The following is a 25,897-nucleotide window of genomic DNA, read 5'->3' on the forward strand; positions in this document are numbered from 1 at the left end:
ATTTCAATGTGCTAGAGTTCAGAGGCGGAGAAGGCGATGGCACCCCACTCCAGTACTCTTGCCTGGAAAATCCCATGGACGGAGGAGTCTGATAGGCTTCAGTCCATGGGGTCGCAAAGAGTCAGACACGACTGAGCGACTTCAGTTTCACTTTTCACTTTCATGCATTGGAGAAGGAAATGGCAACCCACTCCAGTGTTCTTGCCTGGAGAATCCCAGGGACGGGGGAGCCTGGTGGGCTGCCATCTATGGGGTCGCACAGAGTCGGACATGACTGAAGTGACTTAGCAGCAGCAGCAGAGTTCAGAGGAGGAATTGAGGCTTCAGGTGGTCAACCAGGTCTCCTTTAGATCCACCTTAGTCCAGACTTCAGAGATAAGTAGGTTTTGGCATGGGCCACTAGTCAATGTCTTTAGTTAAGGAGAATGGTGTGAAAGGAAGTTTCATAGTCATGAGTCACCTTCTACTTCTATTGCAGATGATGCTGTTAAAATTCTTATTGCAGCAGATAGAGAACTTGGTATCCTGGATCGAGGAACAGGCATCTATGAGACACTGATACCTGTAAAATCAAGGCCTATTTCTGTTGCATATGATCTAGAGAGAAGCATGTACTTCTGGGTGGATGAAGTCTTAAATGTGTTTGTTCTTGGGAAGCCAAACCCTGCTTCTCTCTATCCAGGTATATTTCTTGATATTAAGAGCTCTAGCTTCTTTAAGCTACTTAAACATGGTGTGAGAAATATATGTTTATCTGGACATCTTCTGTGACTCACTTGTCATGAATCATGAGAGTACATAAAATCTTGATTTAAGTCTATGTAGCTTGGTTCTATAGGAGCTTGGTAGAGCATAACCTGAGATGAGATTGTTAGGCAGTTTGGAAAGTATAGAGATGTGGGCTCAGGCCAAGGTTAGTCTCAGCTCCATCACTTGGTATATGACCCTGAGCAAGTTGTTAATTCCTTTGAACCACCATGTAAAAGATGAAGATGACAGCAGTTGTCTCATTGGGTAAGTGTGGGGATTACGGGGAAGAAGGGCTTAGCATAGTCCTGGATGTACAAGAATTCTCTGCCGGCAATTAAGAGATAGCATTCATCACAGCCTTCCCAGAAAAAATATCAAAAACTTTGATAATGAATATTGTCCCAAACTGAGGTCACATTCTCCTGGATGTCTTGGTTATACTTCTCCTAAGGCCTTTGTCTTTCCTTACTGCCCACTGTATACTGGGAACACCTCACACAGCAGTAGCTCTCATTCATTCCCTGGGTCCTGTTGGCCTCATTATGTGACTTGAGATCAGAAGGTATAGGAAAATTTTGTCTGAGTCTCTTTTTTCAAGGTAAGACGGGTGTAGGAGAACACAGAAACATAACACTGTCTCTTGTAATCCCCAGAATTTAAAACCATCAACAGTATCTCTTTGGACTGGTTCACGGGGCAGTTGTATTGGGCTAGCAGCTTTGCCAGGGTCATCTGTGCTGGTTTAAGTGATGGCAGAGGCTACATAAGAATCTTGGAAAAGGATCTTGTGCCGGAGCAACTCATAGTGTTTCCTGCAAAGAAGTAAGTCACGCTTTCTTTGGAATATATCCCAAATCATTGATTATCTTAGGTATTTAAGTTGATACGAGAGCAGGTCAACCTTTTCGACCTAGGTCTCATTTGCTCCAAAAAATTCTTAATTTTGAAGTCTAAATTGAATACCATAGAGCCAAACTTTTCAAAGTCTACTGAGTCTGAGAGCAGAAATCTCCAGGATTCTGACCAGTGTAATGATAAGAGGTCTGTGCCAGCGATCATGGCAGCCTGGCTTGTCAGAATTGTATACATGCCCTGGAGTGGATTCTCTAACCCTTGTGTCTTTGCTGATCTCAGGTACTTGTATTGGGTAAATCGAGGTGGGAAAGGCCTGAGGACTATCGAAACGGCAGGGATGGATGGCTCTGATAGGAAGGTGCTGGTGGTGGTCAACATGGAGGAACCCACAGGGCTGACGCTGGACCATGTGGCTAGCAGACTCTACTGGATCAGTGAATACAAAGAGGTACCATGGATGGGTCAGGAGGAAAAGGTAAACCTGTTTAGTAGGAGTAAAGGGTTCTTTTGAGTACAGAGTTCTGTGTTGCATCAACTCGGTGAAGTACCTTCTGGCCATGAAAACCGAGAAAAGCCCAGCATCTTCAGATGGAACTGGACTGTATCAACACAGGTTGGGAGACTCTGTGACTTTCTTAAACTCTCTACAGTCAAACTTAGCTCTGGAATTTCCTGGTTGTCTAGGTCATGTTCTGTGTGGTACCTGGGATATAAAACATTTTAAGATGGCAAAAAAACAAACAAACATGCAGTTACTTAAGTACCTCAGTGTCTTCTGCCCACATTTCTAGGTTTTCATATTACAGGTCATGTTATCTTATTTTTGAAACCATCAACCTAAAAGACCAGTTGGACATGGGGGCTGAAAGCATAGGCTTGGGAGTCATATTTTTAAGCCTATTTCTTACAGCTGTGATTTCTGGTTACTTAGGGTGCCTCTTTGAGCTCTTCTTGCCCTCTCTGGAAAGAGAGAGAATGCCTGCCTCAGAAGGTGGTTGGGGAATGTAGTAGAAGGATTTGGTACAATGTCTGATGCAGACACTAAGTTATAGTAGCTACTTGTACAAGAATTGTGACCCTAATTGATACAAGAAGCAGCCCAATCCTCTGCCTTTGCCATTAACCTCTGCAGATCCCAAGATAACGTCATCTCTATCATATTGATATCAAAATGTGTTTAATTGGTGTCCAAGACACTGAGGTGTGCTAAGATGGTCACCCCTGTTGCTGCCACACTCTCAAGAGACCCTGTCCCCCTTCAGTCCATAGAGACAGTGAACGTGGATGGCTCCGGGAGGCACACCTTCCCCAAGGTCTTCCTGGAAGATGACGATCCAGTGGGACTGGCGGTATTTGAGAACTCTTTCTTCTGGGCAAATAAACTACAGCTGTTTCGTACTTCACCTCACACCACAAAGGAGAGAGTGGTGCTGCTAAACGCTTCCATATCCGCCTTCTTGGTACTCCACCAATCCCAACAGCCTAAAAGTAAGTCTCATCACTTGCTTTCAAAACACTTATGAATCAGAACTCACACTAAATGGAAACCCCCCCTCTAAATTACTACCTCCATCTGTTGTTGGAACTTGCTATTTTGGGGCCGGGGAAATGTTCTGGGTATCTTTCCAGACGTACCCAGGACTTTTGAGTAAGATGAACAGAACGAAAATATCTGCTGGAAAACTTGTTCCAGGCACATACCTGGCTTTTATCTAACATAGCAACCAGAGTTTTAATACACAAAACATCTGAGTTTTAATACACAAAACGGGGGATGCGCTGTTCACAAAAGGGCTAGAGTAGCTTTCTCACTGACACATCAATTGATAAGAGAAAATGGAACCAAGCTTGGCATCCTGCTTTTAGGAGGAAGTCACATATTTGTTGACTAGGAGTTAAAAGCTTGTTAATCTGAATTTGTCAGCTTCAACTCAGATTATACTTCTTCATGGTCCAAGAAACTAATTAAAGTGGAGAACTGGGAACCACTATTTACTTCCTATCAGCAAGCTAGACAGTTGTTTTGCCTTAACTTGGAGGGGGAAGATACTGTTGGTTGAAGCTTTCTTAGTCTGAGCTTATTGTAGAGAGGTCTTTGTCACCATCTGAAAGATGGGACCCCAGGAGTTTAAGGTCAGCATGCCTAACTTAGAGGGTGACAAATATATTGGGGTTCCTTTTAAAGCAAAAATGCCTTAACTCCTTTGAGACTGAAGTTTTGAACTGGTTTGGATAAATCCATCTGAAATTGTGTCCAACCTGTTTTTACTTTAAAACAGGTAAATACCCAGCGTACGTTCCAGGTTCTTGCAGCCACCTGTGTCTCCTGTCCCCTGTCCATCCCAAGGGCTATAAGTGTGTTTGTCCAGAGGGGATGTTTCTTTTACCTTCCGGCACGTGTAGTGGTAAGGATGGTGGGTGAAGTGGGTTTGGCTTAAGAAGCCACATTCTGTGGTAGGTCTGGAAATAGTGTCACTTCTGTTTTTGAATTAATCATTTTTGTCCTGAAAGCATAAGAGTTTGATTAGGTTTTTTATTGTGTTAAAAATATACATAACAAAAGGTACCACTTTATTTTTAAGTGTAGTATTCAGTGGCATTAAGTATATTCACATTTTTGTGCAACCATCACCTCCCTCCTTGGTCTCCAGAACTTTTTCATCTCCCCAAACTGAAATTCTATTCCTGTTAAACAATAATTCCTCATTCCCCTCTCCCCCCAACCCCTGGCAATCACCATTCTACTTCCTGTCTCTGAATCTGACTACTCTAGGTACCACATCTAAGTAAAATGGTACAGTATTTGTCGTTTTGTGACTGGCTTTTTAAACTTAACATTATGCCTTCAAAGTTCACCCATGTTATAACATGTGCCAGAATTGCCTTTTTAAGGTGGAATAATATTCCATTGTATGTAGATACATTTTGCTTATCCATTCATCTATCAATGGATATTTGGGTTCAGTAATTTTTAAAACAAGAAAAAATAGCTTATACTACTCAGTTTTACATGAAAGACTAATGATTGCTATGCTAAGTCACTTCAGTCGTGTCCGACTCTGTGCGACCCCATAGACAGCAGCCCACCAGGCTCCTGTCCCTGGGATTCTCCAGGCAAGAACACTGGAGTGGGTTGCCATTTCCTTCTCCAATGCATGAAAGGGAAGTCACTCAGTCGAGTCTGACTCTTAGCGACCCCATGGACTGCAGCCTACCAGGCTCCTCCATCCATGGAATTTTCCAGGCAAGAGTACTGGAGTGGGGTGCCATTGCCTTCTCCGAGACTAATGATTAAGTTGGTATAAGAAAGAAACCCTCTACAGTCTCATGACTATAGTATTTTCTGACTCTTGCTTGTAAGCAGAGTGTCTACATTAACATTGTTAACATAATTCCTCATGTCATTGTTCCATCTTTGAAACTGTGAAGGCTACATAATCAGTTGAACATCACTGCCCAATTCCTTGAATTTTTCCTATAGAACAGTGAGGTTTTAAGAAGAATAAATGATATAAATATGTTGATGCTCTAACTACCTTTGTAGAAGGCAATTCACAATGGGTAGCCATGGAGCATGATTATAGTGTAATAAGCTATTGTGCCAAATACAAGTCTTAGCTTAAAATGTTTGTGAACCTTATACACAGTTAAGCACCCAGGTAACTTTTTTTTAGATAGGCAGCAGAGCTTAAAATTCTTTGTGTTGAAATGTGTGTGCTACAGGCAAGGATTTGATGACGTTACTGAATCAAACAGTAATGCTGAGGCCCTAATCCTCAGGATTCTATGTTAATCTTTTCTCAGACATTTAAAGGCCTTGGTGCCTTGGGGAAACTGAGCAGCACTTTCATTTGCCCAAATGACTTCCTTCTCTAAGGAAGCCAAGGCATTCATGTTGTGTGTACATGCTTCAGAAGCAAACTTTATAAGATCCTAGAATTCTAGGGAAGCTTCAACTTGAAAGAGCAATGTTGTTTCAGAGGGGCGCATGGGGCTTTTCTGACAAGTGCTCAAACAGTACATCTTTCTTTTTCTTCGGTAGAGTTAAAACTAGTGTTTTCCTCCGGCAAACGTCTCTACTTGTTGAAAGTTGGTTTTATGGGAACTGCTATAGAGAGAAGCCTAGTTCAAGAGCATCCAAGGAACATCTACTTGCTGGATATTGACTGGAAAAGAAATCTCATCTACTGGACAGATACCCAGGGGCATCTGTTTCGCTCAACTGGCTACCTGGGGGACAAGCAAGAAATTTGGACAGAACATACAGGTAGCTTGGGTTGGTTATTTTGAATTTTTTTCCTTTACTTTCTGGCTCTAGATTTAAGTAGGCTCCCAAACATCTCCAAAACCCTATCTGTCTCTGACCTGAATCAAGCTTAATACCAAAGAGTGGTTCTTAACTAATTTAAATATTAAGTGTCTGTGATTTACCCTTGTTCTTATGGTGTGCAGACTCTTAAAAGGCTACCATGATTTGGGAAATACTGAGGTCAGTGATAAGGGTTTTAAAATTTTACTTTTCTGGCCTTACATCTGGATAGGATGGAAACAGACCTTAAATACTTCAACTTTGCATTGCAGATTTTTCTTACACTAATTTAGAAGCAATTTGCAATGCAGATTTCAGAGAGAACTAGCAAGATATTTTCTTAATTTGATAATATATGCTTTCTCTCCCCTCCCACACTCCTACATGGCATACCCCACCCTTAGCTCCCTGTACTCAGCCTAAATGAAAATATCTGCTTTATAAAAGTAAACTGAGAGGTGAGTTCCAGGGTGAGTAATCTTATTTCTGAATGCCTGTACTGTGGGTATTCTAAGTGCCAAGGAACTGCTTTACTATATGAAGTGCTGTATTGGAATCCATGTTCCCGAGACACCCTTCAGATCAGTGGCTGATGTCTTAATCCTTATGGAACTGGAATGGCATCAGACATTTTTTTTTTTTTTTCATTTGTTTAGGACACAGTTTGTGTTGCAGAATTGCTTGGTGTGGGGGGAAGAAGCACATGTCTGGTGTCACAAGTACTGAGGTATAGTAAAGGGCTTCCCAGGTGGCACAGTGGTAAGGAATCCACCTGCCAATGCAGGAGACACAAGAGATGTAAGTGCGATCCCTGGGTTGTAAAGATCCCCTGGGAAGATCCCCTGGATGGCAACCCACGCCTGTATTCTTGCCTTGGAAATCCCATGGACAGAGGAGCCTGGCAGGCTACAGTCTGTGGGGTCACAAAGAGTCAGACATGACTGAGTGACTGAGCACATACACACACAAAGGAGACACACAAGTGTTTTTCCTATACAGGTAACTGGGAAGCTTGACACAGCCAGGCAGGCCTTTTCTGGGTAGTGATCAGCTTGACCTCTGCTCTCAAGGCCAGTCTGCAGGATCTCAGGGCCTCCTGACAACTCTTGGGTCTGTAGCTTTCACCTTATTTTTACATCAGCGTGTGTCTCCTGCATTGGCAGGTGGATTCCTTACCACTGTGCCACCTAGGAAGCCCTTTACTATACCTCAGTACTTCTGATACCTGTAGTGTTTCCCCCCCGACACCAAGAAATTCTGCAACACAAACTGGGCGTCCTAAACAAAGAAAAAAAATAAATATTGCCTGACGCAATTCCAATTCTTTAAGGATCAAAACATCAGCCACTGATCTGAAGGGTGTCTTGGGAACATGGATTCCAACTCAATGGACATGAGTTTGAGTAAACTCTGGGAGTTGGCGATGGACAGGGATGCCTGGCGTGCTGCTGGCCATGGGGTCGCAAACAGTCGGACACGCCTGAGTGACTGAACTGAACTGAACTGCACTGACATCTGTGTTGTTTTCTCTTGGGTGTGTTAATCTTGTCCTCAGACTGAAACTTGAGGATAGAAAAAACAGATGAAGTTCTGAATCAAAAATGGGAGGGCTTCAAAGTTGCACTTTAGGAAAGAGTGCACGTTTTTAAGAACTGGTGTAGAATCACTCTGAAGGCATTCTGTGATGCTGGTATGCGGGATTTTTGTGGTTACATCTGACTCCAGAGGAAAGCACATATTTTCTGCAGAGGGAAGAGCCCAGTGAGGTCAAGAGAAACAGAACCCCATGGGGCCAGTGTGTTCTTAGGAAGTTGCCAGTCTTCCTAAGCTATCCAACTTACAAAATGCAGTGCGTGTCTACCTTGCCTAGGGGTTGTCAAGGATCAGGGTAGCTCATACTGACAGACAAGAAACCAGAGTAGGCATGATGGGACCCTTGTGGGAACAAGGTGTGTAGGTTTCTAGGGAATGATCTTTGCATCCTGAAACTGTCTGCCTTCATCCCTGGCCCAGAGTTTAAGACAAAATGAGAACACATTTGAATGTCCTTCCTAATGGGAGCGACTTGTCCTCCTTACAGTCTGCTCAGCGAATGTGGACATTCCAACTGGGAACTTGTACTGGCTGCCCTGCGACAGAAGTGCTATTCAGAGGATGAGACTTGCTGGCCCAGACACCCATATCCTGTACAAAACGGGCAGTGTTATACTGCATCTCCTTCTTGACTGGCCAAGGAGGCTGCTCTACTGGGTGGAAAGTGGGGAACCCTTGAAAAGTATGACCCTTGATGGCAAAAGCATACAGACAGTCTGGAGAGGCACCTGGACGGCAGACACCCACGTAACGTTAGATCTCGGCTCTTCCAGCATCCTCTGGACCACCAAAGGGTCAGGTAAGTGCTGCATAACCAGTGAGGTTAGGAAGAGGCTTGAGGGGCTGAATGAGAGTCTTCTTTTTAGTAGTAATGACACCATTTTTAGAACTAGTTAGATATAGCCTCAAACTCTGATTTTCATAGTTAAAGCTTGGGCATGAGTCACTGACCTCAAACTCTATTCACATCTATGAGTCTAAATTTATGATTGAAGAGATAGAAAACTTTAGAAATAGCATACTTAATTTTTAACACTGCAAAAAGCTATTTGTTTCTACTTCGGTAAGTAGAAGTAATGGAATGACACTTCCATTATAAACAAAGTACAGATACTTTGGTTATAACTTGACAGCAGGTACATATTACACCTTCATAGCTGAACGTGACAGTCTACTCACCCAGAAGTCTCAAGGATGGCCTGACAGCACTGTGCTGATGACTGGGGTTGTAGGACTGTGGTGGTCAAGTCACATCTGATGTTCCCATGCAGCACCCCTCACTTTTCTGGAGCTTTAAACACTTCCTTGGATTATCTTTAACTATAGAACTAAAACTTACAAAACTTCATAGACGAATCTGTGCATATTTTCAGTGCAAGGTCATTGAAATTTTCAATCCAATGTTGCCCTTGCCTCCTTGCTGTCACAGGTTACTTGTTCTGTATCAGCTTGTAAGGACTTGACTCTTCCTTAGGGTTGCAAAGTCTGAGTCTCCTAAAAAATAGAACCTACACTTTGAACGAGACTTGGAGTGATGGCATGATTGCGGCGCATGAGCCCTACCTACTGACTCTGAACAGAACGGCTCTCGTGCTGTGGAACAGGAGGAAGCCAGAGCCCTTCTCAGTGTCAAAAGAGGCCTATGTCCAGAAGATGATCATCTTGGCTGAGAACCTGGAGGTTCCAGGCAAGTCTTCCCCTGGGGGTTTTCTTAGAGATCCATGTTACCCTGCTCTCCTCAGTGTGTTTTCTATGAGAAATTCCCAGGTATCTTCCAATCTGTATCAGCAGTGGTCCCAACCCACAGTTCGGCAGACCTTCTGCCTAACTTTGTCCTTGTACTGAAACCTGTTCAAGTAAGAATCTAACACATTTCTCAAAGTTGCTAAATGGCACCAGTTCCTGAGTAATACCCCAAGGAGGGTGCACACCTAGCCCCTTTTGGGAATCATCTTTCATGTTAGCATGTTGAAGCTCTTAGTTTGGCTGTAAACAGATCCATTTAACTTGCTCTAAACAGGTTTCCCAGGCTACCCAGGTGGCACAGCAGTAAAGAATCTGCCTGCCAATTCTTGAGACCCAGGTTTAATTCCTGGGTCAGGAAGATCCCTTGGAGAAAGAAATGACAATCCACTCTAATATTGTGGCCTGGAAAATTCCATGAACAGTGGAGTGTGGTGGACTACAGTCCATGGGGTCGCAAAGAATGGGACACAACAGAGCACCGATGCATGAAAATCAGTTTCCCAAGCTGGTTTTTTTTTTTAAACCGAGGAAGCCCCTTTCTCATAGCAGTGACATCTTGCAGGGGATCCTCTGTGAAGCTGCTCTGGGTCCTGGTTACCAGGGGAAGCAACTCTTCTGTTAAAGCTGTGCCTTGATCATTCAGATTAATCTGCTTAAAGCTGGCTTAACTATTTTCATATAAACCTTTGGCATGGTGCCAAAAAATCTGATTTCAGATCTTGAGGCAGAAGAAAAAGTCTTATCACAGGATTCGGGGGACTTTCTTGGTGGATGCAGCTAGAAACCCCGAGGAAGAATAGAAACAGAGATGCACAGACCTGTTCCTCCTCCTATGTACCTGCCCGCTAGAGGTCTTTCATCTCCCCCTGCAGTCTAAACTATTGTTTCCTGATTCACTTGTTTGACCTGATTTTCAAGGCTAAGAACCATTAGGCTTAGGAATATGTTTCCTAGGTGGTAAAATGTGTTAACAAGAGGTTAACTCTTGGTAAAAAAAAAAAAAAAAATCCAATTTTGATTATTCTGCTAGCATATCCGTTAGGTTTCTGTGACAGGTGCTGAAGAATACTAACTGGTAACTGCTGGAAGTGCCTAACTCAGACATCTCACCATGAAACTGAAGTCTCGTCTTCAGAAACTTACTTTATTCTGCATGCCTAGAATATAGCATCAGGTAGTGGAAACAATTAAATTTATAGGCCTGAAAGGAAAAAACCATTTCCTCCAATTCAAAACCATGAGATAATGGGCCAACACACCACACACATGGTCTAAAGATCCAGGGTCTTGACTCTTTCTTTCTACAAGGTAGACAAACACGGCTACCTGGCCATGACGTGGGTTTTGGGGGAGCGGGGCGGTAGAAGCCTGTCTCCTCTGCTGGTGCCTGATGGGCTCACCTGCTGACACTGCTGATTCTAGATCCTGAGGTCGAAGCAGCAGCAGCCCCCAGCCCTCCTCCCCCACCCCCGCCACCCCCTGTCCTCTGCACCCGATCTTCTGTGCCCTGTCGGGATGGGCTGGAGTGCATCTCCCGGGGCTACCTCTGTGATGGCAAGCAAGACTGCGGGGATGGCTCGGATGAGGAGAACTGCTCCCACTTCTGCAACAGACCAGGTGTGTCACCGCCTCCTGGTCCTTGTCCCAGGCGTGCTGACTCTGCCTCGGAAGCATGCTATGAATTGCTGGAGTGTTCATTATAATCACACTTGCTTTCCCTATACATTTTCATAGATTACATAGCCTGTCAGAACACAGACTGTCTGATTGCCCATTTTATCACATTTAAGTCCACAGTGTTTTGCCAGGTATAATTTGACTATTGTTTCCTTGCTTCCTCCAATTTGCCTAAGTATTCCAATAGCTGCCTTTATATTGGCATGCTATGCTATGCTATGCTAAGTCACTTCAGTTGTGTCCAACTCTGTGCGACCCCATAGACGGCAACCCACCAGGCTCCCCCGTCCCTGGGATTCTCCAGGCAAGAACACTGGAGTGGGCTGCCAGTTCCTTCTCCAATGCATGCAAGTGAAAAGTGAAAGTGAAGTTGCTCAGTCGTGTCCGACTCTTCGTGACCCCATGGACTGTAGCCTACGAGGCTCCTCCGTCCATGGGATTTTCCAAGCAAGAGTACTGGAGTGGGGTGCCATTGCCTTCCTAAATGGACTACTTATAACTGACTTGGTTGTATTTTAACAAGTTGTTCAAGTAACCAAACCAATATGAAGCCTTAGTATTTCAAGGACCTAGTTCAGCTTAATTAACCTTAGCACTTTATTAAAGCTCACTTATGGATCAATTAATATATAGAACTCAGGGGACTTCTCTGGTGGTCCAGTAGTTAAGCCTCCACCTTCCAATGCAGAGGATCCGGGTTCGATCTCTGTCAGGGAACTAGATCCCACATGCCATAACTAAGAGCGTGCTGCAGTTAAAGATTCCGCATGCCTTAACAAAGATCAAAGACCCAATGTGCTGCATCTAAGACCTGGCACAGCCAAATAAATAAAAAATTAAAAAATATGTATATATAGAACTCAAACGGGCTTTCCAGGTGGCACTAGTGGTAAAGAATCCCCCTGCTAAGGCAGGAGACATAAGAGACGTGGGTTCAGTCAATTCCTGGGTTGAGAAGATCCCTTGGAGGAGTGTATGGCAACTCACTCCAGTATTCTTGCCTGGAGAATCTCATAGATTGAGAAGACAGGCAGGCTACAGTCCATAGGGTCACAGAGAGTCAGATACTACTGAAGCAAGTTAGCATGCACACACAACTCAAGATTAGTCCACCTACCCCTCAAACTCCAGAATGAGGGTGAGTTAATCTGGTAATAAAACTTCAGTTTGATGAACATATATGGTCCTTGCTTTTGACTTGTTCCATGGAAGGGGTCTTCCAGTGTCTGGATGGAAACAAGTGCATTGAGGAGAAATATCACTGTGATGGAGCCCAGCAGTGCTTGGATGGCTCCGATGAGCTGGGCTGCTGGAAGCCTGTTGAAGACTGCTCTCTGCGCTGTGACAACAAGACCCGCTGTATCCCCAAGAGCTGGCTGTGTGACGGCCACCCCGACTGTTCTGATGGAAAAGACGAACAAGGATGTAGTAAGTTCCATGGAAGTTACTTGGAGTATTTCGAAGTACACTGTAGTCAGTTCTCCTTATTTGTGGGAGTTATGTTCTATAAAGCTGCCATGAACACTGAATTAGAGGATATTGGATCATTGCTCCTGGAAAATATACAGGGTGAGGTTTCTTAGAGTCTCTGGTCACATTTTTGTCAACTGATCAATATAGAACCTTTTTAAAATGTGTGTTTCTGTTTAAAGATGACTTGTCATGTATTGTTGACTCAGTAATATCCAGCAGCACCAAAACTCATGCGGAATAGAGCTTATTGAATGCATGTATATTTTCCCATAAGATACACTATAGACTCCTTACCTGTAGGAGCACCAAACTGCACTTCAGCACTACATTTGGGGTCATTTTAGATAGAAAAATCACTAGAAAGTAAAAAAAAAAAAAAACATGGAAAACATGGTCCTAAATGATTGCAAGACATCCCTGATGGCTTAGTGGTAAAGAATCCGCCTGCCAATGCAGGAGATGCAGGTTTGATCCCTGGGTTGGGGAGATCCCCTAGAGGAGGAAATGGCAACCCAGTCTAGTATTCTTGCCTGGAAAATTCCATGGACAGAGGAACCTGGTGGGTGACAATCCATGGGGGTCACAAAGACTCAGACGTGACTTGCTGGACTAAACAACAAAAAGGATTACAAAAAAGAATACTTCTTTTAGTCTGAGAATGGAAACTTGAGGTCAAAATGGTGCCTTTTCAGACTCAATTGGAAAGGTGTGTTGGGGCAACTCACATTAGGGTCCCAGGCAAGAATCCTGCTCCCCTGCCTGTCCCAGCATCCTCCTATGTGTCCTCCCATCCCTGTGCCCCAGCCCTCAACCTCCAGGACAGGAGGTTTTTCTGGGCTAGCTTATAGGCCGTTTCTGCTCTAACACTCTGCTTGAACCACCTTCTCGCCCTAACCCCCACTGGGGCTTAATTCCTAAGGTGACAGGAGAAGACTGGGAGTCTTCAAACCATTTTATTTGCCATCAGATTGCTTCTTCTCCATCTGGCTGAGTTGTTACCTAAAGCTTTGTTTTTCAGTTCATGAAAAATGCAGCCCATCTGAATTTAAATGTGAGAATGGCCAATGTGTATCTTCTTCCCTGCGTTGCGATGGGAACCGTGATTGCCTGGACCACTCGGATGAAGAGGGCTGTCCTGCCTGGCCCCTGCCATGCCCGTCAGGGGAGGTGAAGTGCCGGAGGAGTGGGGAGTGTGTGTTGGCAGAGTGGATATGTGACCATGACTTAGACTGCAAAGACGGAACTGACGAGAAGGTAGCCCACTCTTCCTTCAAAACAAACACAGTAGACTTCTAATCACAACAGTAACATGTGCTTCCTCACTAGAAAACTTGGGAAAATGTACGAACAGAGGTCTCCCACAATCTCTGCCCAGAAAGCCATTTGTAACTGCATCAAAGTCTCCAAAGTGTTAAGATCCTCTGGTTGAAAGTCAAACTTGTAAGATCTTTATTGGAGGAGCTTTACAAATATCAGGTCTTGATGGTCATGTCTTGAATGTCTTGTTTAGAGAGATGCTTTGAAGCTCTGCCTAACCAGTTCCCGTAACATACACCGTTGCTTCTGCATTGTGTGATATGCAGCCCAATTTTGAACCTACTGCTCACTTTTGACCTTAAGAAAGCAGCTCTGTGGTGATGTTCTATTTTCTCATCAATAGAAAGGGTAGTGTCTGCTGGGCTGAAACTATATCTCAAGGTGCTGCTGTATCATAGGTGCACAGATCTGAAATACCCTTCTCCCTGCACCAGTTCTGAGAATCCCAGTCAGATTAGGTACAAATGCTGGAGTGTGCATTAGAAATGGTGGGAATTCTAAGAAGAGTTTCTAGAGCAGATTCTTTTGCTTATGCTTTAAAAAAATTTTTTTTAATTGGAGGATGATCACTTTACAATATTGTATTGGTTTCTGCCATATATCAATGTGAATCAGTCATAGGTTCTTTTTTAATATAGTTTTTTATTGAAGTGTAGTTGACTTACAATGTTTCAGATGCATAGCAAGGTGATTCAGTTATACATATACCCATATATTATTTTTGAGATTATTTTCCATTATAGGTTATTATAAGATATTGACTACAGTTCCATATGCTATATAGTAAATCTTTGTTGCTTGTTGCATATCTGTTTTTTTCATTAGAAATACAGCATTCTATTCATATTAAGTCAAACAAGTGGAATCAAAATGTCATGAATTTTTTAGTTAGGCAAAAATTCATAAGTTTTCTATTATGGCTCAGACAGTAAAGAATCTGCCTACAATGCAGGAGACTCAAATTCAATCCCTGGGTCAGGAAGATCCCCTGGAGAAGGAAATGGCAACCCACTTCAGTATTATTGCCCGGAGAATTCCATGGACAGAGGAGCCTGACGGGCTACAGTCCATGGGGTCGCAAAGAGTCGGACACAACTGAGTGACTAGCACTTTCACTTTTATACATACTATATATATATATATATACACACACACACACACACAAAATCTTTTCTACTATGCTTGATAAAGGCTTGAGAAAGAATGTTTAAAAAAAGAAAAGATTGAGAAATTGAAAAACATAAACTAAATGAAATGGGACCATTGAATATGAAATAGACAAAGTGAACCAAACTAGGTAAACGATCATCATAAGGTCTAGTTGTTTTTAAACAGGCTGTAGGTTCTTAAATGCATTAAGACTTCCTGGCTGGTCAGTTTACAGAATAAGGTATCTCCTTCCCACTTTCCCATCCACGTTGGTATCACCCACAATTCGTCGTCTGAACTCCAACTGAAGAAGGCGTTGCTTATCATCCACATCTCTGGCCTCATTGAAGAGGGGACTTGAGGGTTCTCTCATAACCCAGGCCCCTTCCTGGGCTCTGGACCTGGGAGTTGACGGAGTCGCTCACTGTCTCCTCAGGACTGTGACCCCAGGGAGCTTCGCTGTGGCTCCAGGCAGTGGCGCTGTGCCAGTGGGGAGCAGTGCGTGCCCGAGCCCTGGCGCTGTGATGGGCAGAGTGACTGTGGGGACGGCAGCGACGAGTCGGGATGTAAGTACACAGCGAGGAGGCGGGCGGCCTCCGAGGGGCGCAGCTGCGCGGGAACCCAGCTCAATGAGCAAATGCTACGGGGCCCGAAATCCATCCCTCGACGGGGATGGAGGTCTTGATTGTACGCGCGAGAGCCTTGCTGTGGGAGGGAGGTGTGGCAGAGGGTTTGACTATAAAGGCAGAAAGTCGTTCTCCAGGCCCCCCGGAGAAGTGTGGGAGCTCCGAGTTCCAGTGTCACCCCTCCGCCTGCCTGGACCTCAGCCTGGTGTGTGACGGGAAGCGAGACTGTGCCGACGGCTCCGACGAGGGCGGGCAGTGCTCGTCGTCCGCCTGCCGCCAGGGACAGTGTTTCCACAGCTGCTACCCGTCCCCGCACGGACCTGTGAGTGGTTTCTCTTTCTGTGCTCTGGCGGCTGGAGACTCGGTGTGGGGAGAGGCGGTCATCCTCAGCCGGGCTGTCTGTTCCCTACACGAGTCTTCCACGGCAGAGCCGCCCTGAGCCCTCCGCCCACGTGCCCCTGCTTGAGGCTTTCTGCCCAGTCTTGTCTAGTTCCTTTCCCCTCTCCGGTCTTCTGGAACCCAGCCCCCCAGCTCCAGGAACTCCCCTACTGCGACATTCACGCTGAGGCAATGTTTGGGGGGATTTGTCCCAAGAGTCAAGTAACTCCCCGCCCTGCTGCAGCTCAGGAAACTAAGTACCTGTGAGGAAGTCCTTTCCGTGCGAGTATTTAGAATATGACTTGCCCTTCAGTCAAGAACTGTCCCTGTTCTGGTCTGGCATTATTAGTTGGCTGAACATGGTGAACTTGTGGAAGTGGAAGAAAACCATGCTGATGTCTGGTCCTGTTGGCAGACAACCAGTTCAGTGAAATCTAGGGGTCTCTTCACTTACAGATTCTGATGGAGTCCTAGGGGGCCTGGGCTGAACTGGACATCTTTGTTAACTTGGGACCCCTGTGGGTGGCAAGGATGTGGGGTGAGCGGCAGGAGATGGAGAGAGTGACTGCATTCAGAATGAAGTTGGTTCAAAGAACAGTTTGAGTTGCTGACATGGAGCATATCGCTGTGTGCTTTTTATATCAAAGCTGAGGTCTTTTTTTTATTAACTGTGTACCTTGCCTTTAGAAAGTCTTCATGTTTTCCAACCTCTGTCAGGTATGTGCTTGTGAGCGAGGCTTTGAGCTGAAAAGCAGTGGCCAGATCTGTGAGGATGTGGATGAATGCCGGAGACTGGGTGGTCACCCTTGCAGTCAGACCTGTGTCAACACAAAGGGCTCCTACACCTGCGCCTGTCATCCTGGCTACTCACTGGAGCCTGATGGCCATACCTGTAAAGCAACAGGTAAATGGAGCTGCAAATATCTCCTCAACTGTAGGCTGAGAGCTTGAGGTCCTATGACATCCCGGAATACCAATGCAAATCTCTTTCTTAGGTCTTAAGTGTTCCAGCCTGCTTTGTCTTCAGAACAAGACAAGCACAGTTCCAAAGCCTCCTTTTTATATTTTGTAAATTGAGTGATTTCACTTTCACTTTCACTTTTCACTTTCATTTTATACCTTGAATTTGAATCTGAAAGTATCTACAAATAAGGCGTTATTATAACAAACCCATAAGTTAAACCTCTGTAACCATGGGTCAGCCTTACCTTAAGACCAGACAAGCCCTTCTTTCCTGTCCACCTAACACCAAATATTTAGTTATAAATGCGGTTTTCAATTTAGGCTAATGATCCCTTTATTCTAAGTATCTTTAAACCATGTTTTAGCTTAACCATTACATCAAGGGAAGAACTACTTAGATGCCAGTGAGCTGGTACCACAGCCCTGTCAATGAGAAAGCAAAAACTACTTTGTCCTCTGATTCCTTGGCCAGTGCTGGGCTCACCAATCAAACTCCTTAAGGCCATGTAGAAAGCAGTTCTTTTTTGACAGGTACTGAACCAGTCCTGCTTGTGGCAATCCAGTTTAAACTACTCCTCTATGGGATGCGGAGCTTGAAAGAAGATATTCTGGCAACTACAGACAAGAACCTGATTATTTTTTCTATTGACTATGACTTAGTGGATCAGAAAGTCTTCTGGACCGATCTCGGGGCCCAGAGTATTCAGTGGATAAGCATGGACATGAAGAAGAAAGGGACTATGGTGAAAGGTTTGTCCCCTTATAAGAGGCTCTCATCTTGCCCTTACTAATTACACATAGCATGAATGATAGGATGAGTGGCCATGAACTTTCTAAACATTAGTTTATATCTCCTTAACTACAAGTGGTCAAGTCTTGATATTATTAATAGTTAGCTAGAAATGAGAAGTTTCCATCTCTGTTGATACAGAGTCAGTCAAACTATCAGCCAGTGACCATTACTCATAATGGTCATCTTCTGCAAATAGTATCTTGGAGCATTTAAAAGACTGCTCTGATGGAGATGCATATATCAGTTGGAAAATGAATTAACGTGGCATGCAAGTCTGAGGTCTGTGAGCTTCAACCTTCTGCAAAGCTGTAATTTAAGTACACATGATGAATAGTTTCTTCTCCTCAGGGATAAAGGCAGACTGCATAGTGGTTGACTGGATCGGGAGGAATCTCTATTGGACAGATGGGACAGCTGGTCAGATTTTGGCAATTCAGTTGACTGCAATTTGGAGAGGAAAATCTGAGTACACGGTCGTCCTGGACAATGACTTGAACCAACCACGGTCTTTGGCTTTAGATCCCCTAAATGGGTGAGTCCCGGTGTCACAAGGCCTGGTCAAGTCTGTCAGGTCTGTCCCTCTTTAGTTCCACTTCGGTTGTGTTCCCTCAACACAGAATGAGTGAATAAAAACCTTATCTGACTTGACTCTGGATCTTATGATGTGAGCCAACCATACCATAGTAGTTGTGAAAGCCAGAAAAGTGAGATGTAGGCTTGCTCACTTGGTGGCCCACCTATACTTTCTTTGGCTAAAACAAACAGGTGTCCCTCTGAGTGGAGAATCTGTATGGCTTTAAAATGGCAGGAGGAGGGAGAATGGAACTAGGGCTGGTGTTTAATTTATAGTAATGTGATTGGGGGGTGTTGATGGGGGCAGAGGAGTTGGATGTGGGGCTTGAGCTCTTTGGTCCAGAGCCCTTTCTCTCTGCAAAGGGCCAGGAGCTTGGAGGCAGCATTTCCTACTTCTCCAAGCAAAGCCCTAATTGGGATGGCCATGTGTGTATCAAATGTAAGAACAAGATAGAGCAAAACTCAGGATCCTGAGGTGACCTAGGTCAGATACCTTCCCTCTTTTTTCCTCACCTTTTCAATACCTCCAACCAGGAATCTGGTAACATGGTCCTCAGGAGACTGGCAGGAGTTTCCTGATGGATCTAAGGGCTTATGACCAAGAATGTGATCTGAAGCACCCATTGTCCATGGAACTACTGGACTTTCTAGCCCAGAAAAGACTGGCAGGTTCCCTGGATGTTTTCCAGGCTAGGGTCTAATGTATTTTTTAGAGTTCCTATACAGCTGTCATAATAGATATTATATCCCTAAATAATGAACAATCACCATAAAACTTCAAAGAAAACCTTCTTTTACTACTTCACAAATTATGTTTAAGGCATACACCAAGTTTAAGTTTGAGGGAAAGAAATAATTGGGCTATAAATCAGAGTTTTGAGGAGTGAATTGGTGTTATTTTCTGTGAGGTAATACTTTGTCTTAAAGCTGACTTTTATCCACATAGGCTAATGTACTGGTCTGAAATTGGAGGAGAGCCTCAAATAGAACAAGCTGGAATGGATGGGAGCAGCAGAAAAATACTCCTCAGTCAAGGTCTCGGCTGGCCAACTAGCATAGTTCTCGACCAGTTGAGTTGGAAGATATTCTGGTCTGATGACAAATTTCACTGCATTGGCTCTGCCAACCTAGATGGTACTGGTATTAGCGTAAGTGTTCTTTTGGTAATAGGCTTGTGTGAAATGTCATGTGCCTTATGTAAAACTCATCCCGGGAACCTCACCATCACCGTTTTAGATGTTGCAGCTAACACAAATCAAGAGCCCCTTCTCAGTGGCTGTGTTCGAGGATGAAGTCTTCTGGTCTGAAATGAAGACGAGAACAGTACAACGCATGAAAAAGATGACTGGCAAGAACCGGGCTGTCCTCATCAAGCGTTTGGAACAGCCTTACGGACTAAAGGTCTATAGTTGATGCTTCAAAATATCCTCCGATCCTCCCTGGGAAGGCTACGTGTATGAGCTGCCCAAGGACAAACTGCAGGGACTTCCATCTATAATGATTGAAAGGCAGGGTTTAGTTACTTGCTGTTTTTAAGGATTCAACAACATGTAGTGACATCTAGGTGTTTTCTTCCAGGTAATGCACGAAGTGCTACAGCCCAGGTCTTCGAATCCTTGTCTGGACGCTGGATGTTCTCACTTGTGCCTTCTGAGCCCACAATCCAAGGGAAGCTGTCGCTGTCCAGCTGGACTCCTGCTTGCAGATGATGGTGTCAACTGTGTTCGCCTCAAGGAATCTGCGTTTCTGTTCCTTGGGTTGCCCACAGTTATCATGCAGGTACTATCCTGTCCTGTCACATGGTTGGGCTACAGTTTATTTCAGACTTTGGGTAATTTGAGTTCCTTGAATTTCTTCCCTTTGGGATATTCTTCAAATACAATTTAAATTTGAATATTCACTGTGTATTGGGAGCTATGATGACCAAAAAAAAAAAAAAAAAAAGTAGCTATGAAATGAAGACCACTCCTACTTAGATTCCTTAAGAAACACTTAGCACCTCAGAACACAATGAGGCTAGGGATCTGACATAATATTTAATTCACTTGAATTGTCCAAGCACCTAGCTGATGATGCAGAGTAATTCCAAATACAAGAATCTTGGCTGGGTTCTAGCCTGAGAGGTAAGTACATTTTGTGAGGACACTTTTCTTAAATCATAGGAGGAGAAAAGGTACTAACAAGCAAGTCACCCCTAACTTCTCATATCCAGAGGACTTGACGACTTTGATTCATGTCAGCATATGGCAAAACCACTACAATATAGTAAAGTAATTAGCCTCCAATTAAATAAATTTATATTAAAATAAATAAATAAATAAAATGACAAAGCAGATTTTAGGGTTGGAAGACCAACTTCAGTTTCAGTAAGATCTTCAGACTGAAGTCTCATTTAAAGAAGAGGGCCTTTCATATATATATATATATATATATATGTGTGTGTGTGTGTGTGTGTATCAAACTCACACATTGTACAACTTAAACTTACATAGTATTGTATGTCAGTTTTATCTCAGTAAAAATAAATTTAAAAAGTTAAGAGGGGAGGCCTTTCACAGAGGAGTAAATATTTCAAGCATATGAATTCAAGGAATTTTAAGGGCCTGAAACTACAGGAAGGGAGAGAAATGAAATTTGCTTTTAGGCAATAAGACTGTGTGAAAATCTGAATGTAAGTATCTGAACATGAATTCAAAATCAAGATGAAGAATTTGACTAGTCTCAACTGGTGCCATCCAATTACTTTTTCCCCACAGATCTATCTGAAAAATCTAGATGCTTCACGAGGACAAGCAACTTTACCAGGACACAGGATTCTTCCCTTTACCAATGTCAACCAGCTTGCATCAATGGACTACGTCGCCCAGGAGAAGGTGCTCTACCTGACAGAGTGGAATACGGGTGATATCTGGCTACTGAGGCTCAAAGACTCTGGAAAGCTCTCTTGGAGGAAAATCATATCCGTGGAGGGCACAGTGACTGACCTTGCTGTGGACTGGTTGAGTGGAAACATATACTGGATTGGCAGTGAGAATGCTCACATCAACATAGCTTCCCCCAGAGGCCAGTACTCCACTGTCTTGCTCAGTGGAAGTCTCTATCGCCCAACCTGTGTCGTGCTCCACCCACCAACTGCAGTCATGTGCTTTGTGGACCTGGGTCCCCAGGATGATGGTAGGCAAGGCTCCAGCATTGAATGCGCCTCCATGGACGGCAGCAGGAGGAAGGTGCTCTGGCAGAAACCCCAGGTCCCTGTAGGCCTGAGCTTTTCAGATGCAGGGACTCGTCTGTACTGGGCTGATCCTGGTGAGCAATTATCTTCTCCACCGTAAGTGTGAGGCTGAGGGACCTTGGCCAGAGAAATAGTGATGGTTTCTAGTCTTCAGCTGTAACTTCACATGGCTTTTAGGTCTGAGTTTACATTTTCTGTACCACTTTCTAAACAAATACAATCAGTCCCCATCCTGAGCAGCATATATTAGCCCAGAGAGTCATGCAGTTGCCTCTTGGTGAAGGGGTGAAATCAAGAACTAACAAATATGCATGAGTAAATCTTTGTGTAGTACTTTTAGAATGAATAAGAACTAGTTTTCAGGAAATGCATGTATCCTTCTGGAAGGGAGGCAGGACAAAACATAAAGAGCCACAGGATGGAGTACAGCTGTTTGGGCTCCAAACAGAAATTAACTGACCCTCTCCTTCTAGGGAGAGGACTCATAGAAAGTATTCAACAAGACGGCTCTAGATACAGAATAGACCGCAGAGGAATTCAGGGCCTTAACCTGTTTACATATGGCCAAGGCATGATGTTCTGGACCACCGTGGATGATGGTAGGTCTTAATTCTACATCTGATTGTCTTTGTGAGCTGAATTTACTCCTGGATATCTAAAGCAAATCTGCTACTGCTTAGCACTGATCTTTGGCAGTGTGTTTCTTGCGGAGGAATAGCTAAGCAGCTTCCCTAATTTAACATGTATAAATGTCAACAGTGACTGTGTGATTTGGGGGAGCTTTTACTTATTTGGTTACTCTTTACATGTGAATGTCCTTTATCTCATTCTGCCTGAGATTTCTGGCTTTTGTAGGAGGCTCTTGGCTTTGAAGGACACCAGGGTATGGTACAGAGAGAACTGGGCCAGGAATTGGGACCAGGTGGCTTTGTCAGTTGATAGCTATAACACCTTACCTGTAACATGAGGGAAGTGTACCTGTCTTGATTGACTAGGTACACATGAAAGTATTAGGTGAATTTTAGAGCATTCTATACTTGCTGGATATTTCTAGTATTCAAAGAAATGGTCTAAACCACAGTACTCTTTCTAGTATGTTATTTCTGACTAGAGTCTAGGTCTGGTAAAACTGAAGAAGGCTGTTTAAAGTAAATCTGTCTCTCTATATTTCCCAGTGCTGGTCCCTCGACCAGTTGGGCTGGCCTCATGAGAACTGCAAAAATAAGTTATCAGATCCTACCGCAAAGATGCTAAACTGTTAGGTATGTGGTGAGACCTTTGCCATTTAAGATCCCCTGGTGACTCTTGTTACAAATAAGCCATTTTTAGAAATGCTGTTCTGGGAGAACGCCTAAAATCCTCACCCATCAATTGCTTGAGCTGAATTTTCATGTATCATATCCTACTTTTCTCTCTGTGTATCTAGATGTCTATGAATGTGCTAGACATACGTTCACTGGACTTTATTTTCGGCAAAAGCACAAAACAGCTTTTACTGATCTTTAAGTTTCTTTCCAGGAACTAGGTTTAGAAAAATGCATGTCTCGTCTGTAAAACTCCTGTTATTTAACTGGAGTTTTTCCAGATGAGTGACAGTTTTCATACTGAGCAGTGTTCTCTGTCCAGGAAGTTGTAAGATAAATTTCACTTTTGTTAATGATTGTTCACTGCCTTTTGTTTTAGCCCAGATCAGTAAAGTTTGGTACAGCAAAGCAGAACTTTCAGAAAACCGGTGGTTCCAAGTAGACCAGAAGATTGTGGATTTAAAAGTTTATAGTAAACTTAGCCAACAGGGTAAGCAACCTTGCAGTGATTATAACAACACTGAAGTCTACTGGATTTCCCTATGAGGGAGTTGTTCCATCCTATAGTATCTCCTTGGAATATCTTTGTGTTTCCCAGTAAAATATTTCTCTGACACATTCCTGTAGATCTATATAACTCTTATCTTCATGCAGTTATGTATGGTCTGCTTCTGTTTATAGCTAGTCCTGTTGCATAGCCAGGAGACACAGTGGTGCTAAGGATATTGGGCTTGGGTTTGGTATGCTGCTGCTGCTGCTGCTGCTAAGTCACTTCAGTCGTGTCCGACTCTGTGCGACCCCATAAATGGCAGCCCACCAGGCTCCCCCGTCCCTGGGATTCTCCAGGCAAGAACACTGGAGTGGGTTGCCATTTCCTTCTCCAATGCATGAAAGTGAAAAGTGAAAGTGAAGTCACTCAGTCGTGTCCAACTCTTAGCGACCCCATGGACTGCAGCCCACCAGGCTCCTCCGTCCATGGGAGTTTCCAGGCAAGAGTACCGGAGTGGGGTGCCATTGCCTTCTCCATGGGTTTGGTATACTTGGGTCCAATTTTATGTTCTCTTATTGAAGACTGAATTATACCTGTGATAAAACCGGAAATCCCCTTTTCATTCTAGAGTGAAACTGTTCTTCATTCTACTCATTGTCACTTGTATCTACTTTTGATGTTAACTTATCTTTCAAATATCAACTTGAGGGTGCTTGCATGTATTTCTCCACCTTTCTTATAGATGCAAATGCCTAACTGAGGGTCCCTGTCATTTCTGAAGTACACTTTATCTTCGTTATATCCATAATCTATTCCAGAATCCCTGGAATATGTCAAGAGATAAAGCCTCACCAGAAGTCAAAGCTTGAGATAGAAGCCTTGGAGAACTATGGGAAAATATACATGGCTGACTTAATTAGACTCTTGTCCCCCACCACCTAACCCCTACCTCTTGAGCCCACCAATCTGTTCTCTGTATCTGTGACTCTTAGAGGGATGAGAGAGACCACAGCCTCTGAGTTCTCATCTAAAGAGAGCTTTATCAAGGCCCTTCTAGTTAAGATCTTGGCTACATGATGCGAAGGGAAAGGAGAACTTACAGGGGATCTTGGATGAGCCAAGTTTACCTCAATTTTTCTTAAGCTGGTCCTTTATATGAACTACTGGCTTGTTTTGCTTTATGCACGTGCGTGTTTATTGCAAATTTATTCACAATCACAAAAAACTGAAAACAACCAGGATGTCCCTGAATAAGTGAATGGATAGACAAGCTGTGGTACAAACGGAATATTAGCCAGCCACGAAAAAGAATCAAGCTCTCAAACCAGGAAACAACATGGATTAATTTAAGTGCATAATACAAAGTGAAAGAAGCCAGTCTGAAAAGGCTATAAACTTATGTGACATTCTGGAAAAGTGTAACTGTAGACCCTGTGAAAAAAGATCAGTGTTTTCCAGGGAGGAGGGGGAAGAGGGAAGTTGAATAGGTGAAGCACAGGGGATATTTTTAAGGCTTGCATTCTGTATGATTATGTAATTGTGGATACATTAAATTACGCATTTGTCAAAACCCATGGAACTTCATAGCACAAAGAGTAAACCTTAAGACATGCAAATTAAAAAAAATCATTTAGAAAGTCAGGGGATTCTAGGATGGAACACAAACTGTGACAAAACAATCTAATTGTTCTACAAATGTATGAAACAATGTTCCTGAAAAGGTATAAAAGGTGCTGAGCAAAGTAACTCTGGAAATGAGTGGAGTCTAACACTGAAGCAAAAGAAGCTATACATAAGCCCTGTACTCTCCTTGATAAATTAGTTTCCCACTGGGGCACAGACTAACAATTCTGATACCACTATATATGTTTACTAGAATTGAGCAATGAAGTAAATAGATGGCAGGTGATAGGAGACAGTTTTCTCACTATTGAGAATTTACAGATCACCAAGTGAAGGAAGCTAGAATGATCCATATGGTAATAGATTAGAGTTGGAGACATCAATATAAACTCATGTTTAGCTTAGTTACAGTTACAGATGTGAACTCCTGATTCTAAAGCCATCCTTATCCATGAAGAAGAATCACCAATCACTTGGTTCTTAGTTGTCTAAAAGGAATTAAACTGAAAAGCCATCTACCCTGGGGAAAAAATCTGAAAAATCTGGTCCTCTAACTCTGATGGTCTATTTGCAGAAAGTTTACAGAAGAGCCTTCTGAAATAGTCTAAATCAGTATTTTTTTTGGGGGGTGGGGATCCACAGGTAGTAACCACTGCTCAAAAGACAATGGAGGATGTAGCCATATCTGTTTACCAAAGCCGGAAGGACAGACTTGTAAATGTCCCAGTGGGTACTACTTGGATGACATAAAGAAGTGTCTTGAAGCTGTCCAATGCTCTGCACCATCAGAGTCCTGTAAGGATGGTCAGAAATGCATTTCCGCCACACAGGTTTGTGATGGTCATGCTGACTGTCTGGATGGATCTGATGAAATGGACTGTGAGTAACTCCTACCTGAGACCCACCATTGGTCACCTTGGTGATTTACTTTTAATAATATTTAATTCCACAGTGTTCCTCAAGATTTTATCCTTTAAACTGTTTTTTTCTTCTCACTGTGTACTCTTTAAACTGAACAATATGAAACTTCTAACTATGGGCAATTG

General features: G+C 43.5%; 1 protein-coding gene across 3 annotated transcripts in view; it reads left to right on the forward strand.

Moving 5' to 3' along the window:
* The window catches only part of LOC129643096 (prolow-density lipoprotein receptor-related protein 1-like), a 42,143-nt gene that overhangs the window by 11,160 nt on the left and 5,086 nt on the right, over positions 1–25,897 (forward strand). For 2 of the 3 annotated variants that reach the window (XM_055567210.1, XM_055567211.1), the window contains 22 exons: positions 479–682; positions 1,404–1,572; positions 1,885–2,053; positions 2,868–3,093; positions 3,885–4,010; positions 5,648–5,872; positions 7,995–8,306; positions 8,982–9,194; positions 12,143–12,358; positions 13,422–13,657; positions 15,306–15,435; positions 15,633–15,817; positions 16,591–16,777; positions 17,368–17,586; positions 17,978–18,161; positions 19,149–19,350; positions 19,439–19,603; positions 19,781–19,981; positions 20,959–21,508; positions 21,908–22,033; positions 23,118–23,228; positions 25,494–25,730. In XM_055567210.1, the coding sequence (XP_055423185.1) occupies positions 479–682; positions 1,404–1,572; positions 1,885–2,053; positions 2,868–3,093; positions 3,885–4,010; positions 5,648–5,872; positions 7,995–8,306; positions 8,982–9,194; positions 12,143–12,358; positions 13,422–13,657; positions 15,306–15,435; positions 15,633–15,817; positions 16,591–16,777; positions 17,368–17,586; positions 17,978–18,161; positions 19,149–19,350; positions 19,439–19,603; positions 19,781–19,981; positions 20,959–21,508; positions 21,908–22,033; positions 23,118–23,228; positions 25,494–25,730 (4,593 nt within the window). The remainder of the gene's footprint in view (positions 1–478; positions 683–1,403; positions 1,573–1,884; positions 2,054–2,867; positions 3,094–3,884; positions 4,011–5,647; positions 5,873–7,994; positions 8,307–8,981; positions 9,195–12,142; positions 12,359–13,421; positions 13,658–15,305; positions 15,436–15,632; positions 15,818–16,590; positions 16,778–17,367; positions 17,587–17,977; positions 18,162–19,148; positions 19,351–19,438; positions 19,604–19,780; positions 19,982–20,958; positions 21,509–21,907; positions 22,034–23,117; positions 23,229–25,493; positions 25,731–25,897) is intronic. The other variant, XM_055567212.1, reaches the window with a different exon arrangement.

Source organism: Bubalus kerabau, chromosome 2, assembly GCF_029407905.1.
Source record: "Bubalus kerabau isolate K-KA32 ecotype Philippines breed swamp buffalo chromosome 2, PCC_UOA_SB_1v2, whole genome shotgun sequence".
In the NCBI taxonomy this organism is placed as follows: Eukaryota; Metazoa; Chordata; class Mammalia; order Artiodactyla; family Bovidae; genus Bubalus; species Bubalus kerabau.